Here is a 26,880-nt window from a genome sequence, read left to right on the forward strand (position 1 = left end):
ACATTAGCACAGCAATGCACATGATTCAAAAGACGGACACCTGCTAAAATGCGGTTTTTTATTCGTATTTGGGCAAGAAACAGGGTTCGTCGAAAGCCGAATTACATCCCAAAACAAAAAATGTAGTTCGTGGTGTAAGCATTAGTTCTTCCATATAAACTTAATAATGAGATATGTATTTATTATTCGTCAACGAAACAATTCAATTGTTACTTTTCTTTGCATAGCTTACGCTTTGCTCCAGAGTAAATGATTGTTTATCAAGAAATTGACGTCACGCGTATTAATATTGATATGAAATATTTAAGGACCGAGCGCCAGGCAATTCGTGTTCCTTTCCTCTTCACACGCAGAGCGTTGTGTGTACAGTGACTTCGTTCACACAACCTCATTTTAAAAAACGTAAAAATACAAAAAAAAAAATTTAAAACGTGAAAAAAAAACTTAAAAAAATTAACTTCAAGTCACTGTCTACTGCTACAGACGAGGAAACTGCGAGATTTACATTCTTCCCAGAATCTGCCACAAAATGTAAGTCAACATCTGGAACATTTCGAAAGTAACGCCTCGTTTTGGCATGCAAAGCCTGGCATTGACTGACGTGATAGGCTATGGCTATTTGTGACCACGCCGCAATCTATACCAACGTCACCGCATTTACGCTAAGTGTGAGAAGTTGGATAACATAGGCCTAATTTTCTGTGAACTTCAACATATTTTGTGTAGTTACTGCTTCTTTCCTTAGAAATGGAACTTGGTTGCAAATCTTCCCCTACAGACCCCTTACCGTAGGCCCTGGGCCCGTATTGAAATTGGTAACACTAACCATACTAACAGTAACAGGTCGATTCGTACCTTGGACAACTCAACAGAATTGCACCGAGTCGTACCTTTGTCAGTTTGTCGAGTCGTACTTTGGTCAACTCGTACCTCCAGTGTAGACAAGTCATACCTTCATGTATGAGACAACTTGTACCTTGGTCACAAGTACCCTGCGTAGAACCTACATATTGTTGCAGTCATCGTGAACAATAATTTGGTTTCTCATTCACCTAATTTGCTGTTTTCGGTTAAACTGCCGGGAGGCTGATACGCTTCAACGTCGTTCATGTGCATCAAGCCTAGGCAACATGTGGTACTTGTCAAGGTGGCCGTTGTTGCATGGGGCATGGCAGTTTGCATCTTCTGCCGTTATGTCGAACGGCACTTAATGTCGGTTGTAACTTGTATTTCCTTTTAATTAATTTAATTTTTACGCAACACTGTACTATGGTTGGGAGAATAAACTTATTCTTTGCTATGATACATTCGATGGAGTTATGTTACATTTTCATTTACAGTGTACTTCCGAGTTCATAAAGTAATGTCGGCTGTAGCTTGTATTTTTTTTAAACTGATGTCCGAAAGTTGAATGGAAGTAACGCTGCATTTGCATTTGGGATAATAAAGTGGAAATTGAACCGTTAAATACCAACCCCCCTCCCCCCAAAAATCAGGCAATCACACCCCAAAAAAGGTAAAGAAAAAATCAAGATTTTTAAATTTAGGTTATAAAGTTGTTCAGAAAAGATAATGACCTATGCTGCAATTAAATAAAGGTCGCCCATTAAACGAGTAAATATGTATCAGTAAGTACAGATCGTCTCCCCCAAAAAAGAATTATGGGCCCGCACAGGGCACGAACGGGGAACAACGGCATGCATGCACCACATTGTGTTCGCCAGTACGGTTTCTCACAGCGCGGAATCACTCTACTGTTAATCCTTGAGTTGATGGACATGTGGAACTAGACGTATTAGCAACAAGGCTATACCGGTTTTGACCTGTGGGGACATATACCATATTTTCCTTTTTTTATGTTTAGATAATAATTCTGTCACAGAAGTATAAAAAGCTAGAGTGATTGCTTAACTTTAGCTGGTTAACGTTTTCGGTTTGAAAATGTGCTCAAAACCTGTTTATGTACGAGTTTAAGGCATGTTTCCTCCAAGGGGATTGTGGTACCACCCCTATTATCATTACATAATGATAATGGACTAATGGTCATTGCAATAACAAGATTTGGACATAACTTGGAAACCATCTGGATTTTTTCCGATCAATTGTAAATTGTAAATAATCAAAACTTACGAAGCATAAGCACACTACCTGTGTTGTAAATTTTAAGGATTCAGTTTTTCTACGATCTTGTACTTCGAAATCAATGATACTGTTCTCTAATAGCCGAATTTACTTTTGACAAACTTAGGGTGGCGTAACTGCATCACGGACGTAGCGTGTGGAAACTCCATGTTCGATAAGCGGGTAAATACGTGCCTGACAACTATGGCACGTGATGTTTTGTTTGGTAAATTCTAGAAAGAGCTGTTGAAACATGAAAGAATCCATTTCCAATGAGGGGCACACGCTTCCACTTTAGGAATTACCAAGGGTTGTGGACACAACAGAATGGCTGCAGAAACCACACTAACATGACTAAGCAATCTGGCAAGAACAAATTATTTCTTTTGAACTGAAATACAGCAGTGAATGCCGAGTTGAGCAAAAGTACATCTGGGTTGTAGTTCTCAAACCATGGTGATCTAGTTAACGATTATTTTCCAGGTCCAAGAAATGAAATCCTGTTTCAGATGTAAAGCGACTATTTATGTATGGAAACCATATGTTGTGTCTCGAACAAAATAGGGGCTCACTGATGAAGGAGGAGTGTTTAACATAAACTATGCAGTGAACTGTGGAGGGTTGATATAGATACGAACTTGTAAAAAAAATGACATTGTTTACATTTACTTTCAATCCACTGTCTTCATTTCTTAAATGCCCATTTATTTTGTCACCAAAAACTTGTTCTACGGAAACTATTTTTCGTGCTTTATGCTGCAAAAAATGTTTCCACAAATATGAACAAAATGGTTCAACAATACACCTCTCTATTTGTGTTATGATGTCAATTTAAGTGGCTAATCATTTGAGTAGCCATGTGATTTACTCTAAAGTCTTCAGACCATAGGCAAATAAGCAGATGTTCCCCAACTTCATGGAAAGACCCATAGATGATCAACCTTTGGAAGTTATCTTGCCAACTACCTGCCCCAGGCTTGGCTTTACCCACAATGCGCAAGTAGCCCTGTTAAACTCCCTCCCCTAGACAGATTCCAGTGAAGTGCAGTGAATCAGTCTCGCTTTTTATAAACTCTATTGTGGTCTCTCTCTCAATCATTTTGCTATCATCTTGAAAGTTGTTATACTAATAAAGATAAACAGAAACAACTACTTTCAAAGGTTTTTTTGTCTTCTCATATTTGTTTCTTGCTTAATTTGCACACAAAATTTTGTTTTGGTCCCACTTGATTAAGGCTAGCTTTGTCAGCGCTGTTCAAAAGACGGGCTCACAAAATCAACATTATTGGCTCTGGATAATTCTTATAAATCAAGTTCAATATTCAATCAAGTTCAACAGTTCCCAAGATTCATGTGAAGCTAGCTACGTCCATATCTCGGCAGATCCTTTTCACCACTCTCAACTTGATTCAGTATGATTGTTGATTGATCTCGTTTAGTTCTAATAACTTTGATTTGGTGAACAAGTGGTCGTGTTGGTCAGTTGGATGACGACGAGTCCCAAGCGTTGACCCATACTCCTCGACTTCCAAGGGGCTTAACCACTTCCTGCCGGGGACTCCGGAATCAGAGACGTATGGTTTATATACGTGGCCGGGGTCTCCGAACTCGGACAAAGGAAACAGGGCCCTGTAACAAAAGACCGTACTCCGAACAAAAGACAAGGGCTGCTGGGCAGCACCGACATTTTTCACTCTCAAAAGTGGTGATAATCCAGCCTTGTTTTGAAACCATATACCAGGGTTTGGGGCATTGAGAGTGAGCGGATTACCACCGGGGACAAAAGCGCTCCACCACCTCAGCGATGAGCCACACAGCACCGCTGCATGTTAATTTGGCACCTATTGAAAAGAGGTCAGCAGTGCACTGAGCCAGGTTCGTGAACAAAAGAAAGTTATATAACACCGCACAATCTGGGCTCCGTTTACCAGGTTGCAGTACTGGCTGAAATACTCCGGCGTCAATGAAGGTCACCTGTCAACTTAGAGTAGTGCCTAAAGATTACTTCGTGTGGCTATAAACAACCGTTAAATGAAATGATGAATTTTTGAAGGATTTTGAAAACGGAAAAAATGATAGTCATACCGGCCCAGCATCATCAACATTGGAAAATGCCCCGGCATGAAGCGGTTAAACTCGAAGATGCACGACAGGAACAGTCACTCAGCCTGGTACAACAGCAGGAAACAGCAGCACAGGGTCACATGGCCAACTACATAAATGCAGAACTGTTGAGGGTACAGCACAGGAGGCTCAACCACAGTGACATCAGGCGTTTCAAGTCTGTTGAGGGTACGACAGGGGAGGTCTACCCATAGGAACAGCGAGGACCATAGCAATACTTGTCACTACACGCAACACTTGAGAGCCACTCGCTATGCAAACACATGCCTATGGGTAGCAGGGTCAGCACAACAGCAGAGTCGGAACTCAGGAAGATAACACATTTGCATTGCAGCAAAGTTCAAGAACCCCTACTTTTAATTTTATTGCAGATATATTTATAATAAATACATACACGACTCTAGGAATTGTCCAAATTAAATGTCAACAAGGGAATTGAGTCCTAACAAAAGTCCTAATTAAATGCCAACGGGAAATTTAATTGCCGTCACGTGGCACTGTTCATCAAAATGTTCAAATTGTGAAATTTCGACGTACCATGCCCCAGCCCCATAGGCCAAAGTTCATACCTTGCTGTACATGCAGCTCACACACGTCACATACGAAACAGACCCTACAAAATCGTGCAAAACGTATAGTTGATGTCAGTCTCTTGCGTAAAACCATTGCCTGTTGTTCAAGTATCAATGCAATATTTATCACTGTGCAGTTTTCAAGGCAATATCTGTGGTGGTGCAAAATTTAAAAATTGCGCATCTAGATTTTAAATTTGCACTCTTTCAAAGATTGCATTTAACAGGCCTATTTCTTTTTATGGGCCTAGGACTCTGAAGTTAGTTGTTAGTAAAATCCTGTGAAATTTCACTGACGCTGGACTGACACACTGGACTGACGTAAATTTTGTCATTTACCCTGAATAATTTTTGTGAAATTGAATGGGGAAAGAGTTCCATACGTGAGTATCACTTGACATCCTGTGCACAAATTTATGGGACTGGCCTGAAAAAAGTGTTTTCTAAGTAAATGCTTCAATATTTTCCCCGCTAAATTTGACTTTTAAGGACATGTTATTATCTGAGTCATTGTTTCAGTTAGGCTCTTTTATTGCCTTTTCCTCATCATTACGAGTACAAAAGTGAGTTTGTTTTATTCTTTCAGCCTACACCTTGAATCATAATGAATGCCGCTGGTGGTGCCAACTACCCAATGGGTTCCCTGTATGTTGGAGACCTGCATCCTGATGTGACTGAAGCCATGCTGTTTGAGAAGTTTTCATCAGCTGGACCCATCTTGTCCATCCGTGTGTGCCGTGATATGATCACTCGTCGCTCACTGGGATATGCCTATGTCAACTTCCAACAACCAGCTGATGGTATGAGACTAGTCTTATGAGAATTCCAACATAGAATTTAGTACTGATTTGAAAGATTTACATGGAAACGGAAAATATTGCTCTGTATCAGTTAAGTTGTAGAGATTCCAAGATTCATTGGTTGGGTACAGAGGTATGCTTTGTAATCTTTGATTCTTGTTGGTATCAAATTTCAGCGTCAGTGTAAATTGATTTGTCTCTCCATCAGTGAACCCCTGATGTCCTTTTTCTGTTTGTTGATTGAAAGATTTGGAACAATTTCCTTGTGAAGGGTTCAGTCTCTGTACTTCACATGTGACTTTTTGCTGAGTTTTGTGTATATTTCAGGAAGCATTCTAGGAAGTGATGGTTGAAGACTGGAAATACACTTGCTGTATCGAAATATACAAAACACAATCTACCATTGCATAGAGAGACACATTCATTTTCTGTTTGAGAATCAAAATGAGTGAGTTTCCTTTCAGTTTCATTATAAATAGTGGCATTTATTTGCAGCTGAGCGTGCTCTTGATACTATGAACTACGACACACTAAAGGGAAAACCAATTCGTATCATGTGGTCCCAGCGTGACCCTTCCTTACGTCGCTCTGGTGTTGGTAATGTCTTCATCAAGAACCTTGACAAGTCCATTGACAACAAAGCCATGTATGACACCTTCTCCGCCTTTGGAAACATCTTGTCTTGCAAGGTACATTATAAAATCAGAACTTCCCTTGCTTGAGTGTGGCCTAATGGGTAGGGTTTGTAATTTCAGATGAAAAGGTCAGGAGATCAAATCCAACTGGTGGTCACATTGTGTCCTTGGGCAAGCCATTTTACCCCTACTTACATTTATCCACCTGGGGAATTAAGAAATAAGGTTGGGGAATACTGGTAGAGGGAAGAAATTCAAGCCGATTGGATGAGCCATGTCGGTGTTCAAAGAGACTTCACTTTCTTTTGTTGTAATAAAACTTGAAGTCTAATTTCAACTTATATGACCGCATAGTTTTTCTTTCTCTTGTAGGTGGCCTTGGGAGAAGATGGTTCCAAGGGGTATGGCTTTGTACATTTTGAAACTGAGGAAGCAGCACAGAAAGCCATAGCCAAGGTCTCAGGCATGTTGCTGAACGGCCAGAAAGTGTAAGTTTCCTTAGACTCCACTTATTTTAGTGTGTGGCAACAGGTGGAAAACTTAGATACTTGTTCTGAAGCTTGATTTCCTGTAGTAATAGGCAAAATTGTCATGGTTATGGTTCAAAAATATGGTTAATATCCACCCGGCAGGTATGTTGGTCGATTTGTACCCAAGAAAGAACGCTTGGCCCAGCTTGGTGACCAACGTAAGAAATTCACCAATGTCTATCTCAAGAACTTTGGGGAGGACTTTGATGAAGAAAAACTGAAGGTCATGTGTGAGAAATATGGCACTGTAACATCAGTGAAGGTGATGTGCGATGACAAGAGTGGACGTAGTAAGGGCTTTGGTTTCGTCAGCTTTGAAGACCATACAGCTGCAGGCAAGGTAATAGGACCATTGTCAAATTGTCAGCTTAGAGTAGCCACCAAACAGTCATTCGTGTGGATGTAAACGTCCACTAAATGAAATGATGAATTTTTGAAGAATTCTGAAAACCGAAAATCTTGAAAATCTCCCGTATGTGTGCACTGGATTTTTAAAAGCACCCGGCAGGAAGTGGTTAACCACTTGCCGCCAGGAATTCTGGTTTCGGACACATTCTTTATACGCGTGGCCGGTCTCCAAAATCGGACAAAGGGAACTGGGCCTCCTAACAAAAGACCATACTCGTAACAAAAGACCAGGCTGCTGGGATTTACCAACATTTTTTCACTCTCAATAGTGAAGATAATCCAGCTTTGTTTTGAAGGCATTCAGTGCGAACAGATTATCACCGGGGACAAAAGCGCTCCACCACTGCAGTGACGAGCCATGCAGTACCGCTAATCTGGCCCTTAATGTAAAGAGGTCAGCAGCGCACTGTGCCAGTTTCGTGACCAAAAGAAAATTACATAACATTGCACAATCTGGGCTCTTTTTACAAGGCGGCAGGCCTGGCTGAAATACTCCAGCAATAGATGTCTGTCAAATTAGAGTAGAATCCGACACTCCTTCGTGTGGGTGTGTCCAGTAAATGAAGATATGAATTTTTAAAGAATTTTGAAAACAAGAAAAAATTATCCCATCCCAGCATTATCAACATTCATAAATGCCTCCAGTGCGAAGCGGTTTTTCGTTTTGTGTACACTGGATCCCTAAAAACGTGAGCTTTTTTTTTCTCTCATTCAATTTAAACTTGCACAGTAAAATAAAAATGAGACCTTGTCTGTGTAATATCTGTGGGTGTACTCTACAACATAAGACACTGCAGAAAATGTCCTCCATCTTTAAACTACATCTTTAAGATAAATTTGATGACATGGCAAGCAAGGTAAATTCTTCGAATCTTTGTAGCTGTGTCACATTTTCTCGGCTGTTGGAGGCTGTTACTCATAGAGGCAAGACTTTTAAAGGTTGACTAGCCATATCAGAAGAAAGATTGTCACAGCTCTCAGCAACCATCAAAAAGACAATCTTGTGAGGCAAACTTTTCAGCAAATGGATAATTTAGTGCTTTGCTACCAAAGGAATCGTATGCATTGTAACAGACTTTGTTATTGCTTGCTTTTTCCAGTTTGTTGAAGAGGTGAATGGACAACTTATTAGCGGTAAATCCATTTACGCTGGACGTGCTCAGAAGAGGATTGAACGGCAAGCAGAGTTAAAGGCTCGCTTTGAGGCCCTCAAACAGGTGGAAATGAAATGGAATTCTTGACAGTGGTTAAAATAAACAATAGCCACAAATGTAACAACATCTTACTGAATATGTATACACTAGCAGTTTCAACTAAATCGACTTCTAGAGACTAGACATAACCCCTTTCAAGTTTGTTGTGCAGCCACTACCTTGCTGCAGTGTAATCAGTTGCTTATTTAAACCCTTTGGTTGACCCTGTAGGAGCGAAGCAGCCGTTATCAAGGTGTCAACCTATACATCAAGAACTTGGATGATGAGTTTGATGATGAAAAGCTTCGCAAGGAGTTCTCCAAGTTTGGCTCCATCACCAGCGCCAAGGTGGGAGTCCAGTTATGTCCTGCTTTTTAGTTCAGTAGTGCCTTGACCATTGACCATAAGGCTTTCATTTGAGGGGAAAAGTTATTCATCACTTTGTCCACAATTTCATTCCAAATGTTTTGGGTGTGATAGGTTATGAGAGACGACATGAACACCAGCAAGGGTTTTGGTTTTGTCTGCTTCTCCTCTCCTGAGGAAGCCACTAAGGCTGTGACTGAGATGAACGGCCGTATCATTGTCTCCAAGCCTCTCTATGTGGCACTGGCACAACGCAAGGAAGAACGCAAGGCACAGCTGTCCAACCAGATGATGCACCGTGTCTCCACAGGGATTCGCATTGTGAGTAGTCATCTATTTGAAGGGTTTAAGCTTAGCATTTACTTGGGATATAGGAAGTGTGCCTTGGAAGCTGTACTTTACTGTAACAAGTTTTGAAGTGTTAACCCAGAGGTTGAAAGAAAAGTAATTAATGTAAAGTAAATGTTGTTGATGTACCACCTTTGCAGTCGCCCTTGCTAGAAACATTGTTAATCATTCAAAATCTTTCAAACCTGCAAAATCCTGTAAAAACTGGAAGGATTTTGAAGGATGTCAGTGGCTACACCTAACATTTGTGATTTACTGGACTGATTACAGCCTACCCAGCAAGTCGGTCAAGTGTTCCCCAACTACGGCAATTACTACACCCCAACAATCCCACCAGCTCAGCGAGGCATGTACGCAGCCGGTCAAGTGGCTCATGTCCGCAATCCGCGCTGGCCACAGCCTCAGGCTAGGCCTGGTGGACCCTCGTTCCAGACCATGCCTGCTGGGAGTAGGCACCAGTTTGCAGGGAACCCACGTGCTGCTGCAGGTGGGGCTACATCTACTCGCCCAGTTCACCCTCGTGTGCCCCTTCAGCCTGCTCCTTCAGCCCAGCGAGTCACAACCAGTAAGTGGACAGACCAGATGAAATTGAACTTGGAAGTGTTTGAAGACATTGATTGTCAAATCAGGCCTTGCGCTAACTTTTTTTCCTGGAAAGCCCACCCGGCTAGTAAACTGGATATTTTACTAGCCCATTTGGAGTTTTACTAGCCCGTATGCAAAAAAAAAAGAAACCCCAAAATTGTTGTTAGCTTTAATACCAATGAAGAAAATAAACTGCTGATTGGAAAACAAGAGGCACAATTTGCTGTATGTCACATGCACTTGTAGTGAAAGGTTTTGCAATCGTGCATTTATTACCACCAGAAACAATACGTGTGTTTTGATCTAAATTTTAACACTACAGGTAGGTTCTTTGCTGATTTTTTTCACTAGCCCACCAGGCAACCAAGGAACCAAGTCTAGATAGCCGGGAACATTTTTCACTAGAATTTGTACGCCAGGCTAGTACTATTTTGAGGCCTGCAAATCTTGATAAGAATGTGTTTACATCTTCCTCACAGTCAAGGACAACTTTTAAGTCTAATAGGTCCCAACCCTTTTATCCCCAACCCTCCCAGGCTGTATGTAAAATCATATCGAAGGAGAATTGAGGGCTGTTAAGGTTGTTCTTCATTTTCCATTCCTTAAACAAGATTGCTGTTTTGACAAGGCTATTTATAAAGTCCTAAGGGCCTCTCTAGCAAAGCATACCATATCAGAAAGTGTACTTTTTAGTCTGGCATTTCATCAGTATTTCCTACAAGTAGGCAAGACGTTAGTACTGTTAATTCATTTGATTGTAATCTCTAGATATCGCAGCTCAGAACCAGCAACCGATGCGTATTGGTGCCAACATGCCTGTTCAGGCAGCCAGTGTCCAGCCGAGAACTATGAAGTATGTTCCTACTGCAGGTACTCGTAATCCACAGCTTGTCTCAGCCATGCCCAACGCTGCTCAACAGGTAACTAGCTGGACTTAGGTTATTTGTCTGGCAAGAGCTCCACAGTTGACTTGAAGGGAAAAGATTAATCTCAACTTTGTTATTAAATTTTTGTTTTGGAAAATCTGCTGACATAAAATATAGTTAACAGTCTATTTTCTCAAGAGTCTTGGCTTTGCTCTGAATTCACACCTTGCTGGCTCATAGCTGTCACATCCTTAAGTGTAAAATTGACATGCTCTTCACTTGAAAGGCAAAAGGTTTGTCAGCACCCCACCCTTCTGTTCTCAGTACTGCAGATCCCAACAACACAAGAGTGCAAGCAGATCAAAACAGCAGTGGTTAAATTTGGTTCATTCATTTTACAACACAGTCCAACTGAAGTTGTTCAGTGTTACATGAACCGTGTTGTCAGGGTAAACAGTGTACTTGTTTTGTGATTCTTACAGCCTGTGCCTCAGGCTATCGAGGTGTCAGGTCAGGAACCTCTTACGCCAAGCATGTTGGCTTCAGCCACCCCTCAACAACAGAAGCAGATGTTGGGTGAGCGTCTCTTCCCGTTGATCCAACGTAGCCATGGTGAACTGGCTGGAAAGATAACTGGCATGCTGTTGGAGATAGATAACTCCGAGTTGCTTCACATGCTGGAGTCTTACGAACTCCTCAAAGCCAAGGTGAGGAAAATAAGCCATATTTTAATATAGAACACCAGTGTTGCATTGTCCTGAAACCAGCAGCACAGAAGGCTCTTTATTTTATCTTGGCAGCTGGAAGATCTTTATTGGTAATGCTTGATGGAAGTTTGTTCAAGGAATCATAATTTGATTATTTGGTTTACGAGCTTCTCATGTCCAGTGGTTTCTTAAAATATATGGGAATATAGTTTACAGGCTTGCTCGGGTGGGATTCAAATCTGCAACCACCAGTTTACTAGTGCAGACATGATCAAGTCTGTTAATACTTACACGATGCAGGTTGATGAGGCTGTGAATGTGCTGAAGGCACACCAGGCCAAGGAGGGACCCACCAAACAGAGCATGGCTCAACAGCAGTAAAGTCACAGCCATAGCCAGGGGGCTAGTCTGGTAACCTGTCTCCAAGCAGTAACGACTCCTCAAATAACACTGGATAAGGGTAGTCCAGTAACCCATAACTGGGCACTAACTACCTCTAACATGGCCAACTGTTTTACAGAAGCTTTTACGTGGTATTTCACCTGATCACATTTCCCGGATGAAACTTATTAGCTGGTGTAAATCAAACATACATATGGGTTGTCTGCTGGAAAGTTGGCACCGTTTCCTGTCGTCTGTAGCACTACAACAAATATATCCAAAATATCAAAAAAGCAAAAAAAAAATTGCAAAATGGTATAAAAATGGGAGAGAAGGTTGCTGACAAAAATAAGAGGTATTAGTCTATAAACAATTTAAGCATCAACAGAAAAAAATCAAAAGATAAAAAGTCTATAAAAACAGCAAAATGGTAGTGAAGTAAGCAGGTGGGAAATGGCTTAGTGTCTGTCATGAAAGATTTTTGGAGGAGGGAAAACACAAAAACTAAAAACAAAAAAAAACTACTAAAAAAAGCGAGAAAATGCCATCTTGGTGGTGTTTAATAAAATGATAAAAGGAACAGGTAAATAAAAAATGAAAAACATTTCAAAAATTTGCAAACTTAAAAAAATTCAGAACCCTCCTTTGTTTTAATAGTTAACTAGGTCAGTTAATTTGGTTTTTGTTGGGCTGGTGTTTATTCATTTTAAAGTAGATTTGCCCTTGTTCTTCTCTTTTTATGTATGTGTAACAAATATCTTTTTGCATGGAGTAGCTTATTTTGACGACATAGCTGGGTCTTGTTACATGTACAGGACAGTGTTAATGAGGATCATATATCAAAACTCAAAAGTACTGTGCAACATTGGGCAAGTAAGATCAAGGACCATAGTTAACCATAGTTTGACTAACTCTGATCGGACGCACGTTGGGTTGGTCGCATCGTTGGTTGCTATAAATTATTTTTAATAGCACAATGCAGAGGACCAGTTGAAAGGAAAATGCTGGGAAACAGTATGTCGTTAGTAAACGACCATTCTCACTTTTAATGTTATTTTTCCCTTCCTGCGGCCACCTTTTGTCCCCTTGACTAGGGTCATTCGCACTTCAACATTACTGTACATGCTGTAGGTATTGTCCAACCACTAGTGGTCTTTGATTGAACTTGGCCTTTTCCTGGACACTGCACTGTTGGTTAAGTCATAATTTGTTCAATAATTAACAGCTACTGGTCAATTTTCCCTGGTAAGCTGTGCATTAAAACATCCAGGATACCAGCCAAAAATCAACCAGTGGTTGACAAATTGACTTGCCATAGCTGCAACACAGTTATCCCTTTTGTGTACTCTTGACGTTTGTTGATCAGAGAACATGTGTTGAAGAGTGCATAAACCGGAGAGGTTATTTTGTTTTGATGATGGCAAGACTTGAATCCAAAGATCAAAGCTTTGTCAATGCTGCAGTTCCCAACTACATGTAACTTTGTTTTAATAACTTCACTGGTTGCTTGTTCTTTGTGTTTCTAATTATAGCATAGCTTGTTTTACTTTCTGTTGAAAAGAGGGCTAATCAATAAAAAGTGAGTTGAGTTAATACGTGTGGTTTCAATTGCAATTTGAATTCTCCAGGAGCTGTACCCTTTTTCATACCAACTCTGAACACACTGTATCCAAAGGCAATCAGTTGTGTACACACACTCATCAAGGGGTGAACTTCTTTATATCAGATTTATTATGGCCAAAGGAAATTAGAAAAACACTGAACATGAATTTGACATTCAAAAAACTGACCCTTGAAAGGTTTAAATGCTTACACCTCTACCACACATTAAAGTAACAAACAAGGAAAGAACTTTGCCATCAGCTCTGATTTTTCATAGAGTTGTGAAATAATTTGGCATACGGAGGATGGCACATGTTGGATTTAATTGGGATTTTATAATCACACAGGTCAGGTTACACTTGAACAAAAGTCCCTTTGTGGGTTTCTTCGATCAGGTACATTTATTACTATAAACATTCTGCCTTCAGGGTTTCCCTGGGTTGGTGATGAATTAATGATGGTAAATATCCAGTGAACACCAGTGTGCATACACGGTGACGTCATGGACAAATCACTACTGAAAACACTAGAATTTGGTCTTCTAATTAATACTTTGTGGACATTTTAAAAATGCATAGAAAGCCAACAAGTTTAGCAACCTAATTCCTAAAATCTTCATTAACATTTTGCCACTTTCAATCCATGTCAAGTAATGACTGTGACATTTCTCACATTTGTCTTCCTACCTACACACATTGTACATGGCCATGTTGTCATGGGGAGGTCTAGTGTTTTAGACGTAAACCAGTGTGGCAGCACTGCATGCCTAATGTGATTTCAGGAGTTAAGTCATTGCACCTGGGTATGTGGAAACTTCCCGCAAAAATAATGGTAAAATAAAAAAATTATTTTTCATTTACTTTTTCACCAGTGGGGAAGCAGTTGTGGCTAAAAAGCCTGACGCGGTTACAAATACATGTAATTGCAAGTGGGCCACTTTGATTTGAATTGTCTAGGAAAACCCTACTGGATGGATTTCTTCTTGACTTTCTTCCTCCTTGGCAGCTTTCTTGACAAGATGATACATAAAGCTATAGAAGAATAGCAGGTTATCATACTGACCCCTGTAAAGCTTCCTCAAGATAATCGTATGATAGTCAACCATGAAGTAATAGATCGCTTCTATGGTAGCTAAGTAGGTTCGTGGCTTGCGATGCTGCTTTCTCCAAAACGCTGTTTCCCTGTCTTTCAAAATGACACGTTTGATTCCTTGAACAAACAAAGAGATGTGTTTATTGGTGAGTTTTGAATTTGTTAGTGGACATACAAGCAAATTACGTGGTTTGGACTCCCCACAAAGTAAATGTAAAGAATATCTTTGGTTTTTCCAGGTCTTGTACAAGCAAATGGAGTTCAATGCAGCTTTCATTTTTGAATTGAATTGACTGATAACACCACATTTGAAGCAAGATATGGGACAGAGTGAACCCCCCCCGCCTTTGTGTCGGTCATTGTTTGATCGGAATCTCAGGAATTCTTTACAGACTTCTAGGTGGGATGTGTTAGGTAACAATAGTCTAGAGTGTGTATAGGGATTGGACAGGTAAGGGGGTACCCCTCCGTCCCATATCTTGCCTGGTATATAACACCAAGGTCTTTTAAGTCACCCCCCCAAAAAATCTGACACACCTTCCAGTGTTAAGTGGTTATTTATTTGAATTATACAAATGTGGTAAATGCTGGCATTAAAGGAAAGTATTTGTTAGTGTAAGAGTTGTTAATTTGCTGGAAAATAGCATGTATAAACTTTTGGGATGACGCTTGACAAAAAGTTTTTGCAGTTACTGTTTGGCACAAAATTGTCACGTGACTTACCTGCTAGTCTTTCATCTATACTTATTGCATGACTCTGTGCCCAAGTACTGTCGATGAAAATCACTCGCTCAAACAGGCCTTCCTCAGACTCAACTTTGGCACCATGATGGGCTTCATCTGGCCCAGTTGCACCTTCACCTAGAGTTTCACTAAAGGTTCTCTGGCATTTTTGGTGGCAGTTGTGGGGTGCATTCTCTTGGTCAGATGACTGCAAATAAGCCGATCCTTGTGGATCCATATCCAATCTGATAACGGAACTGCAAGAACTTGGTTTAGTCACACTCGGTTCTAACTGGGAACAATGTATAATGTTTCCTTCCTGGATTCCATTGGAGTGTATCTGAGGTTGTTCTTTCATTGCATCACTGTTCTCATTGGCTGATGTTCTGTGTTTCATCAGCTGCTCCAGTGCAATAGCATCTTTGTACGGAAACACAAGGAGCAACTGAAAATAAGCAACAACAGAAATGTCTAAGGCAACATTTTCTTACAAAATGCTATTGCAGCAAAGATTCTTGCTTACAAACCAAGCACCATAATCCAACATCATTATTCAAGCCATCAGTGCCTTGTTGACAATGAATCTCCAGCATGACTATGAATCATGATATTTACCCACAGGCTATAAGACTAAATTCTTAGCATAAGCTTATCCAATTTCTTAATGTCTACAACTCTACCGTTACTCTTGATAACTCAATAAATACATATACACAATGTCCAATTGGAAGCTTTCCTGGCCAGCTTTCCAAATCAACAGTCATTCATCCGTTTGTTACTAGCGTGTTTCCCCCAAACTCTCACATGGAATAAATAAAAAGGTTGTGTCTGAATCAGCAGGCTGTGGCTCACATTGGCTGTAAAGGCAGGTTCATACTCGCTGCGTTTGCACACATGCAGTGCGTAATGTGATCACCACATTTAACATTCACTTCCATATTTTCTCAAGTCTCAGCTGCGTGTGTGTATCCGACAAAAATTGAACAATTTCAATTTGTCCAAATACACATACATTTGGTGCACACGCACTATCCATTATTTTCACAAACTGTGTGCAAGGGTGCACATTTTCATTACGCACTGCACTTTCCTTCACGCACGGCAGACACCTCAAAATAGACCTTCGCGCTGCATACACAGTGAATACGCAGCGAGTATGAACCGGCCTTAATACTTTCATCTACATGTATACAAAGTGGTTACAGCCAGTAGTTACAGGCGGTCACAGACTCATATTGGTCATTCTATAAACTCGGGGTCCAGAAGTGCGACATGGAAATATCACCGAAATTGATTTCAAACTATTTCTATTTTGTTTGGCAGGAAATTTGCATTAATTCATCACTCTTAGAAATAAGAGAATGTGTTCTTAAATTACAAAATCATGTCAGATGTGACAGGGACATGAAAAAAATGGGACCCCGAATTTATAGAATGACCCATATATTATTCCCTGTCACAGCCACAACCTTTAAACAAAGCCATAAAACCTTTTCCTTGTTCTCATATGGTGGAATAGTTGGGTAAGTGTAGATGGTCACGAGGTCGGGGGCTAGGATCTTGGCATGTGGTGCAGTACTCTTCCCATCAACCTCTTGCTTGTGCTTAATGATGTCAACTTTCAGAGGAAGCTAAGAGAATAAGGAGAGAAGTAATCACGTCATGTATGGACAGAAAGTTTTGAGATGCACATACATGTAAGGCTCCAACTTCAGAAAGAAAACCTGCCTGACCTGTGGGTTAATACCAGAGTTGTAACGAGTCACTGATTTTTGTGACTCGAGACGAGTCACCCAAAAATGTGACTCGAGTCAAGTCATTGACTGGAGTCATTACAACTCTGGTTAATGCACATGCACTGTAGTTGACTTGAGAAAGTCAAAATGGCACGATGTCACACAGGCATGAATAAGGTGGTGTAGTCATACAGCAAAGAGGAAACATGACCCTTTGTGCTGGGTTGTTGCTGTATGCTATACTATGCAGCAATGCAACAAAGAAGTTCTCAGATGTCCAACCATAAAAATACAAAGCAAACAGAACCTTGTAAGCGGGCAAAAATAACTGACAAAATCACACCCAAACTGCATTTATGTCAATGACAAATGTATAGGAATTTTCAAAAACATGGAGAAAATTTAGACTTGGCCTATCTGGTGCTTTCTTGACGAAATTTGTTATGTAATGTGTCACCCAGGAAATGGCAAGGATTTGTTCATTATGAATGCAACATCATTTCAGATAAAGAAGGAAAGAACCAGACTGAAACACACCAATCTAGCTGGAATTTGGATCTAATTGCCATGCAATGTGCAGACAAACCTGCTGATATTCTTTGGTGGATGTACCTTGACTGTTTGGAATTTCCCAGCAATCTCTGGCATTGGAATATAACACTTGTAACAGAAATATTTCCTAGAAGCACTGCATTCTGGGCATGGTGTTCTCTTGGTAGCTTTACGCAAAGGATCATGGGAGTCTATCTTGAGTCCTTCAAAGGGATTGTCACTGGCAACATCCATGCCTCATTCACTCACTGAAGAAAAAACAAACCAACTGACACAGATTCAGAAGTTTTCTGAAGTGAATGATTTTAGAATGAGATTTATTTTTAAAAAAATCACAGAATGGACAGGTAATTACCAGTAGGCCCGAAGTCAATGCACACTACCCCAGACCAGGTCATGGACCAAAGCTTAATCGAGTAAAGTCGCTTGACGGTGCAACAATGCCTTGATCAAGTAGCAATGACGTACTTTTTCAGTTATCTCATAGATCATGGCTCTTGGATGACCTCTATCTCTTCATCAGCCTGAGCCTTCAGTAAAAATGGCAATGATTTCCAAGAGTTACATCACTTGTGCTATCCAAAATCCAACACCCACATTTCCTCCATCTGGGTACTTGGAAAATGCATCACCAAGATTTCTCGATGGAATCTATCCCAGTAATATTAAATTTTCAGTCACTTTTCGTGTTAGTGAATTCAGCTAGCAAAGCAGTTTTTTGGTAGGTTTTCAGACTCTCAAGGATGGAAATCTCAGAAACTTTCTGAAATCTCGTGAGAATAGAAATGACATTATTATTGCTTGATCAAGCAACCGTTGTACAACCCAGTGACATCTCTAGATTTGTCTTTGATCCTAAACCTGTAAAATGGTGCTACATGGATTTAAAAATCAGTAATCAATAAACACAGAAGGGCCTATTTAAGTAAGTGCTAACTATTGGTTAATATCAAACAATATAAGTCATGCAAAGAATTCTGGCAATGTCTGGATTAACTGTACTTGCAGAACTCCAAGTCACGACTCTGTTTGACTTCAAGGGCTTTGACTTTTTATGGGTGATAATGCAAGCAATGTGTGATGTGTTTGCATCATTTTTGTCAGGAGAATGTGAGAGTGGTAAGTACATGTAAAAGCTCTGATTTCTTTCAAGAAATAGTTGGTCACACAGCCCTGAACCCATAGGTCATAGGAGTTCAATAGATATACATCACTTTTGATGGCTTTTTGAGGGAAGATTTTATTTTTTTTAAACACAAAAATGTACCCTGATTTGACACAACAGGGCTGCAGTCAAAAACACACAGTATTACGAACCCATAAAATGTCAAACCCCTCAAGTCACAGCTTGGAGTTAGGCATATGCCATAGGTTAACTGCAGCATAGAGCCACTAATGGCAGACATGTTTTTGGCCTAGGCTGTAGTGAAGGCTTCTTGTACCACCAGAGCTACTCTATTATTTTTAAGCAAATTCTTAGTACATGTTCATCACGTCCCCTTGGACCTAGTCCCAATATTACTTGGACTCTACGAATCACCTTTTTAGCATTTGGCCATGGTCGGCATGGTCAGGCAATAGACCCGACCTTGTCCAAATGTTCAAAAAGGCGATTTGTAGAGTCCAATGCGGACCAACTCAGACAGTCAGACCAATGCTAACTCAGACCGTCCAACTCGGACCGACCCCCACCGAGACTCTCTGGATGAGCCTTATCATAAATATTGCATGGGTGATTTTACACAATTAATGGTAGAAAGGCATTGTGGGAAGGAGAAAGGGGCAAACATTGCCCCCTTTTCCTTCCTAAAATGCCTTTCTACCATTGTGCTAAATCACCCATGCAGTATTTGCGATAAGGTTTATTATGGGACGCCAACAGAACATTTAAAAAGGCCTAACTAGCCCCCACACATAGGGCTGAAGTGGCTCTCTTTTACAATCTGTCTCTTATCTGTCGTCACAGATATGACTTTAAGAGACAGATTGTAAGAGAGAGCCACTACAGCCCTACATGTGGGACTTGGGCCTAACTCAAAATCGGAGCTCTTGATACTTGTCAAGCTGTCAAAATTGGCACACTAAGATGACAGATCAATCATGCATGTTATGGGTACATATATGTCATAGGCCTATGTGTGCACGCACATGTCCTTCATGATCATGTCCTTGACCTCATGTTGTAGATAAGGAACCCACACCAAAAATCAGTAATGTGTGCCTTTTGATGTCCCAGCTCAATTGCAGAATACCCGCCACCCAACATAATCAACCTCATAGCCAGGTACAGGTCAAAGTGTCACACTCTTGTCAAGGGATTTCCACGTTGTACCCACATAACCACTGGTAACCAGTCATTCCAGGGGAATGACTGGTTACTGGTCGTTTTTTAGAATGGCAGGGTATGCTGCAATTAGTCCAATGTTCCAATATGCCCAAGGTTTCACGAATAAGTACAGGTAGGTACCCGTTCATTTTTTTTCCACATAAGGGTGGATGGGAGTCCCTAAAAAGCACCCCCACTTACATAACTACACAGTACACATACCACATTCACATAAACATTACATAGTTTTAGCATTGGCAAGATAATTGATACGAAATGGCTATCGTTACGGCACTGAACTGTGCAAGTGCGATGAAGTAGCTGATCATCACAACGGTTTATATATTTTTAAATTTCTTGGATCACTGAACGCTTGTGATCGAGTGGTCAGGGCTGGAACCACTGGTGTGTGAGTTTGAATCTGCACATGGAGTATTTTATTTTTTTCACCTAAATTTCATGCTTTATACCATAACTGTTTTTATGTTGGTTTCTAATGGTATAAGCTAACAACAGCCACTGCGTAACCGATATGCATATTACTACTATACTACTTACTAGGTCCTAGTAGTAGTACTACTATTGTACTACTACTAGTACTACAATCATGACAATCATGTACTGTAGGCCTAGGCCTAATTTAAGAAAAGCATGAAAAGAGATGAATACGACCTGTAACCCCGTGAGAATTACTCAGTTTCCATATAATAATTCAGTAAATATCATTATGATTATTCAGAGTACATTGTAACTCATTGTAACGTGTACACTGTAACTCTCGGGAGGCCTACCTACATATAAACACAAGCGATGAGCTGTATCGACATTTGATCTTGGCGATGATAAATAGCGCCCTCAAGTGCTAAATCAACGCGATTTTTTTACTGAGCTGTATCGACATTTGATCTTGGCGATGATAAATAGCGCCCTCAAGTGCTAAATCAACGCGATTTTTTTACAACACGGCCGGAGGCGCGACATTGTAAGCGACATTGTAACTTCATGAATTTTGTAAGTTGTTAGTTTCTTGTGGTATTTTCTAACTTAGTAAGTATGGGAATAATAACACGGTTAATGTTTGTGATACTGTCACTGCACAATCTCTTTCTGTGTTGGTTTCATTTGATGAGGTGATCACTCGGAACAGCACTGCATTTAGGTTTGATGACATTGGTCATTAACGTTATCAATCGTTACTTTTTGTTTGGTTTTTTTAAAAGCACAAATAGGCATAGGCCTACATGTTGCATGTAGAAAATTGGAGGTACATTGCATCTTTACATGTCCGAACTGTCCCATGCAATGGACCATGGCCAGCAGGATGACAGGGTGCCTAAATGGGAATGCTGGGACTCTATTGTGGGAATGAGTAGAGGTACTTAGTACTTCCACAGCTGTAAGATTTGTCATGTTTGTACAGACCTTAGTATGATATACTTTAAAGCCATGTACAACCCATGTTAGGTCCAATTTGCTTCCATTCAAATATGGAGGAATAAAAACTCAACCAATCAGAGGCTCAGCTTTCATTTTTGTGGTGTCAGGAAAACTAAAGGGAAAAGATAGGAGCTGTGTTGTGATTGGTCAAGCTGTCGCACAGCTGACAGTTATGGAGAGTACAATGCTGCTGATTTTCTGTAGTGTGGATGGGCAAAATGCTCAAGAATGTCACCATTTTAATGAGGATATAAGGTGAATAAACCTCCCCACCCGACATCTAACCTCGCCAAGAAGGCATGTACTGTATGAAATTTGGTTGCACATATAGCTGTGATGGAAGGATAAGTTGGCACAATCAAAACAGCCAAAAAGTGTTTATGGGAGTTTGTACATCTGGAAGGTTTGTATAAACCTAACAGTTCTGGAAGTAGTACTGTAGTCACTGTGTAGTGTAGCTACATGTATATGGAAAACACTAATTTTCCCGTAAACAGTAGAGATGCACATGTACATGTATCACAACTCGGGAACTCAGAAAACCAGTTCCCTGAAAGAGAATGTGTCCTTAAAAGGAACATTTTTTCCCATGTGGACCTAGGTCAAAAATATTCACATGCTTTTAAAATTATCAGTTTTTCCCCATGCATGTATTTGCCATTCATATTTAGTTACCAGTATGAACTTTGTAAAATTTCACTTGAATAACAATGTTATTTGATTAACTATGTCATGAAGAATTGATTTTCAGAAAAAAATGTTTTCATGCAGTCTTTTCCTCACCCTTTACCTATATGTGCCATGGCAGACTCCTGCTTTCCAGAAAAGTCTTGCAGGTTTGTGCACAGGACTGAGGAGTATCAAGTGTTGTCCCTATATGTGGTATATGGAACCAGGTTTGTGCACAGGACTGAGGACCATCAAGTGTTGTCCCTATATGTGGTATATGGAACCAGGTTTGTGCACAGGACTGAGGACCATCAAGTGTTGTCCCTATATGTGGTATATGGAACCAGGTTTGTGCACAGGACTGAGGACCATCAAGTGTTGTCCCTATATGTGGTATATGGAACCAGGTTTGTGTACAGGACTGAGGACCATCAAGTGTGGTCCCTATATGTGGTATATGGAACCAGGTTTTTGCACAGGACTGAGGACCATCAAGTGTTGTCCCTATGTGGTATATGGAACCAGGTTTGTGCACAGGATTGAGGACCATCAAGTGTTGTCCCTATATGTGGTATATGGAACCAGGTTTGTGCACAGGACTGAGGACCATCAAGTGTTGTCCCTATATGTGGTATATGGAACCAGGTTTGTGCACAGGACTGAGGACCATCAAGTGTTGTCCCTATATGTGGTATATGGAACCAGGTTTGTGTACAGGACTGAGGACCATCAAGTGTTGTCCCTATATGTGGTATATGGAACCAGGTTTGTGCACAGGATTGAGGACCATCAAGTGTTGTCCCTATATGTGGTATATGGAACTCTTTCCGCTACATGTACAGTACATGCAATGTATATGGTTAAAAGTAAATATTTACAACACAAAAAAAATTAGGCTACCGGATTTAATGATTTAGGGAAAGAAGGCTGTACGTGTATTGGTTGTCATGGTTGTGCACAAAATTAGGATGCACCATTCATGGCATTCTCTGTCTAATGTATTATTATGCAGTGGCTATAGCACAGTAACCGTAACATGACTGTAATGACAGTATTGTACCGGTATCTGCACAAGCACGATGACAAGCACGATGACAAGCACAGTGAAAAGCACAATGACATGGTTAGTCACTGCATATCATCCTTGATGGTGTTTGTATCAACATTATCGGGATCAATTTGACAGCATGCATGTACGCGCCATATACATGTACCATGGCTGCCATATGCTAATACAGTGTACTGATGCACTGCATATACCGTGGGCATGGCCTGGTGTTATTCAGACATACCGTGGGCATGGCCTGGTGTTTTTCAGACATCCCGTGGGCATGGCCTAGTGTTATTCAGACATACCTTGGGCATGGCCTGGTGTTATTCAGACATACCTTGGGCATGGCCTAGTGTTATTCAGACATACCATGGGCATGGCCTGGTGTTATTCCGACATACGGTGGGCGTGGCCTGGTGTTATTCCGACATACCTTGGGCATGGCCTGGTGTTTTTCAGACATCCCGTGGGCATGGCCTAGTGTTATTCAGACATACCTTGGGCATGGCCTAGTGTTATTCAGACATCCCGTGGGCATGGCCTAGTGTTATTCAGACATCCCGTGGGCATGGCCTAGTGTTATTCAGACATACCGTGGGCATGGCCTGGTTTTGTTCAGACATCCCGTGGGCATGGCCTGGTGTTATTCAGACATCCCGTGGGCATGGCCTAGTGTTATTCCGACATACCTTGGGTATGGCCTGGTGTTTTTCAGACATCCCGTGGGCATGGCCTAGTGTTATTCAGACATACCTTGGGCATGGCCTAGTGTTATTCAGACATCCCGTGGGCATGGCCTATTGTTATTCAGACATCCCGTGGGCATGGCCTGGTGTTATTCAGACATACCATGGGCATGGCCTGGTGTTGTTCAGACATCCCGTGGGCATGGCCTGGTGTTATTCAGACATCCCGTGGGCATGGCCTGGTGTTATTCAGACATCCCGTGGGCATAGCCTGGTGTTATTCAGACATACCATGGGCATGGCCTGGTGTTATTCAGACATACCGTGGGCATGGCGTGGTGTTATTCAGACATACCGTGGGCATGGCCTGGTGTTATTCAGACATACCATGGGCATGGCCTGGTGTTATTCAGACATCCCGTGGGCATAGCCTGGTGTTATTCAGACATACCGTGGGCATGGCCTGGTGTTATTCAGACATACCGTGGGCATGGCCTGGTGTTTTTCAGACATACCGTGGGCATGGCCTGGTGTTATTCAGACATACCGTGGGCATGGCCTGGTGTTATTCAGACATACCGTGGGCATGGCCTGGTGTTATTCAGACATACCGTGGGCATGGCCTGGTGTTATTCAGACATACCGTGGGCATGGCCTGGTGTTATTCAGACATACCATGGGCATGGCCTGGTGTTATTCAGACATGCCGTGGGCATGGCCTAGTGTTATTCAGACATACCGTGGGCATGGCCTGGTGTTATTCAGACATACCGTGGGCATGGCCTGGTGTTATGCAGCAGGTATTACAAGCTGGATTGTTTTGGCTGTCCCAGTCCTTGTCAAAGTGGGAAAGAGACACGCTCTTCCCTGTGCATGTACATTTATAAGAAGTTCCCAGACATTCATGGCTGCACGGAAAAGCCAGTGAATAATCTGAAGTACTTTGTGGTGCACAAGGGGTCTAAAACCAAATTTTTTTTGGGGGGGAGGAACTTGTTTGGGGAGGAGGGTCAAAAAGTTTGGAAATATTTTCACATAACATTCTGTTGCCTGTCTGGGGAATGAGGCTACATTTTGGGGGCTTTTTAAAATGAGATATTTTCACATAACATTCTGTTGCCTGTCTGGGGAATGAGGCTACATTTTGGGGGCTTTTTAAAATGAGATATTTTCACATGACATTCTGTTGCCTGTCTGGGGAATGAGGCTACATTTTGGGGGCTTTTTAAAATGAGATATTTTCACATAACATTCTGTTGCCTGTCTGGGGAATGAGGCTACATTTTGGGGGCTTTTTAAAATGAGATATTTTCACATAACATTCTGTTGCCTGTCTGGGGAATGAGGCTACATTTTGGGGGCTTTTTAAAATGAGATATTTTCACATAACATTCTGTTGCCTGTCTGGGGAATGAGGCTACATTTTGGGGGCTTTTTAAAATGAGATATTTTCACATAACATTCTGTTGCCTGTCTGGGAAATGAGGCTACATTTTGGGGGCTTTTTAAAATCTTGGGAAGGAAGAGAAATGAAATAAGGCAAACAAATCACCTTTCTTTTTTTTTAAATATAAAAATTGGGGGGGGGGCCTGTTTTGTTGGGGGGGTTAGAATAATCCCTGTTGGCTCCCCTGAATAAGCCCTTGTGTCTTGACGACTGTCGCCGATCTACTGATTAACAACCTCAAATAACAATTAAATTTGTTGTGATTTGAATATGTGAAGCTGTTAAAATCCCTAGAGAATGCTGGGTGTCATTCAGGTCTATCGGTGTGCTGACACAAGTGGGAAGCTAAATTCTATTGTCATGAAATAATGTGAGTCTCCATAGGCCAAACAAAATAATAGTTGTGCTTCCTGTTACCCACCCCAGCCTAGCAAATTGGGGCGACCCTAAATCTTTTTATTGAAAAAAAAACTTAAAAGATAATGTTGCCGACCCTCATGCTTTCTGTATTTTTAGACACAAAGCTTTGTAATGCATTTAGATTTTTTACTTTTTTCTTAGCTTGAAAATTGACGTCTCTTCACATGTTAACTGGTCTTGCGATAGTTGTTGCTGTGATCATGATCAAGCACCATACAAATGCATGACACACCCATGGATTTTACACGGGGCCCATTCAGAGTTTAACATGACACCTGCTATTGTCTGTTGCTACTATTCGTTGCTGCATATTGTCTGCTCACTGTACTGGTAAGTAAACTACTCGTACATGTATCATTGATATTAAATGCAATAAGCAGTCTGGGATTCAGACTATGTATTGCTTTCATTCGCACGTCACATCACGCATGTTGTGCTTGAAGCTTGCATGTTGTTGTTGCACGCCCATAGTATACAGTGCAAAATTGGACAGAAACTGCCACCTCGTGACTCTCAAGGAGTGCGAAACAGCGCCACCTGGTGACTCTCAAGGAGGGGTTGGCCTCCCGCTTCCCTTTGGGAATTCAAGATTATGGCCAGAAGCTCATTTTTCTTTCCAATTTTACAGGGGTTAGGCCCGCTAATTTTTGTATTCACCCTTCACTGAAAACAGTCCCAAAATAGGAGTAAAATTCTACACTCAGCTCAGTGTAGCCGCTCACCTCATAGCAAAAGACATGTAGGCCCATGGGTTGAAGGCTTTGGTGAACGAAATACATGTATGTCAAGTTGGACAACAGAAGTCCCAAATTTGTGATTTATAAAAAATCTCTATGACCTCTTATTGTAAAATCCCAAAGGGATCACAAAATATTAATGAGCTCGTGCGTAGAAATCTGTCCATTTAGTGGTATGCACCCTTGTGCTTGCATGCATCATGGCAGTGGACAGCATGCTGCAGGCTGGCGGAGAAGAGTTCACCTTACAATTTCTTGTATAAGTTTTAGCTGTATCAATTAATTTCTTTGTCTTTCATTTCATGTAAATAAAGGTATGTTTGTGCAGATAAAGACATGTTTTGGCAGACTCATGGAGAAACTAGTTTCTGTATGAGTTATTAAAACCCAACCCAACCTGCTCCTCTACAGATATTTATAAATGTTTTAAGCCACTTGACCATAGATATTACATTCTAGTTTTGCTGTTTAGCCTTTCTTACATAGCTGAAAAATTTTTCATAAACCATCAAACTCACTTTTTAATTAAAAAAAAAATCCCACCCTAAAATATTTGACCCCAAAACTGCAGAAGAAAAAAACGATACTACCCGCCTGCCCCACCAATTTTTTTTCCTTACAATAGAAAGCATAACTATTATTTTGTTTGGCGTGTACAGTATAGTGTCTGGCAGTGTCTGCTCATGTTCATCCATTGCCATTCAAAGTGTGTTTAGCACAACCAAAGGCCGAGTTCAAGCAGCTTGTTCCTGTATGTTCACGAACA

General features: G+C 41.0%; 3 protein-coding genes across 11 annotated transcripts in view; 2 read left to right on the forward strand and 1 right to left on the reverse strand.

Annotated features, from left to right (window-relative positions):
- The first annotated feature begins 316 nt into the window (after window positions 1-316).
- On the forward strand, window positions 317-13,231 carry LOC110989891 (polyadenylate-binding protein 4-like). Its single transcript, XM_022254585.2, has 12 exons — window positions 317-531; window positions 5,404-5,617; window positions 6,113-6,306; window positions 6,625-6,740; window positions 6,885-7,122; window positions 8,291-8,407; window positions 8,615-8,731; window positions 8,864-9,070; window positions 9,368-9,662; window positions 10,451-10,602; window positions 11,031-11,255; window positions 11,556-13,231. The coding sequence occupies exons 2-12, from the start codon at window positions 5,422-5,424 to the stop codon at window positions 11,634-11,636; spliced, it is 1,938 nt and encodes a 645-aa protein (XP_022110277.1). The 5' UTR covers window positions 317-531; window positions 5,404-5,421; the 3' UTR covers window positions 11,637-13,231.
- Window positions 13,232-13,336: 105 nt separating this feature from the next.
- dtwd1 (DTW domain containing 1) lies at window positions 13,337-20,517 on the reverse strand. 7 transcript variants are annotated; one of them, XM_022254593.2, is made up of 6 exons: window positions 20,463-20,479; window positions 17,697-17,871; window positions 17,402-17,589; window positions 16,544-16,684; window positions 15,054-15,498; window positions 13,337-14,447 (listed from the first exon to the last, which is right to left on the reverse strand). In XM_022254593.2, exons 3-6 carry the CDS (start codon window positions 17,573-17,575, stop codon window positions 14,191-14,193), a joined length of 1,017 nt encoding a protein of 338 aa, XP_022110285.1. In that variant the 5' UTR covers window positions 17,576-17,589; window positions 17,697-17,871; window positions 20,463-20,479; the 3' UTR covers window positions 13,337-14,190. The 7 variants fall into 7 exon arrangements, with proteins under 7 accessions (XP_022110285.1, XP_022110279.1, XP_022110280.1 ...); XM_022254587.1 differs by lacking the exon at window positions 20,463-20,479 and adding an exon at window positions 20,340-20,452; XM_022254588.2 differs by lacking the exon at window positions 17,697-17,871 and having other exon boundaries at window positions 20,463-20,517.
- A 136-nt stretch (window positions 20,518-20,653) lies between these two features.
- LOC110989898 (mucin-5B-like) overlaps window positions 20,654-26,880 on the forward strand; it is a 71,220-nt gene continuing 64,993 nt past the window's right edge. For all 3 annotated transcript variants that reach the window (XM_087133531.1, XM_087133533.1, XM_087133532.1), the window contains exon 1: window positions 20,654-20,678. The gene's annotated coding sequence lies outside the window, so the exon portion shown is untranslated. The remainder of the gene's footprint in view (window positions 20,679-26,880) is intronic.

This window comes from Acanthaster planci, linkage group LG02, assembly GCF_054643075.1.
Source record: "Acanthaster planci isolate LZ-2023a linkage group LG02, COTS_SCS, whole genome shotgun sequence".
Classification (NCBI taxonomy): Eukaryota; Metazoa; Echinodermata; class Asteroidea; order Valvatida; family Acanthasteridae; genus Acanthaster; species Acanthaster planci.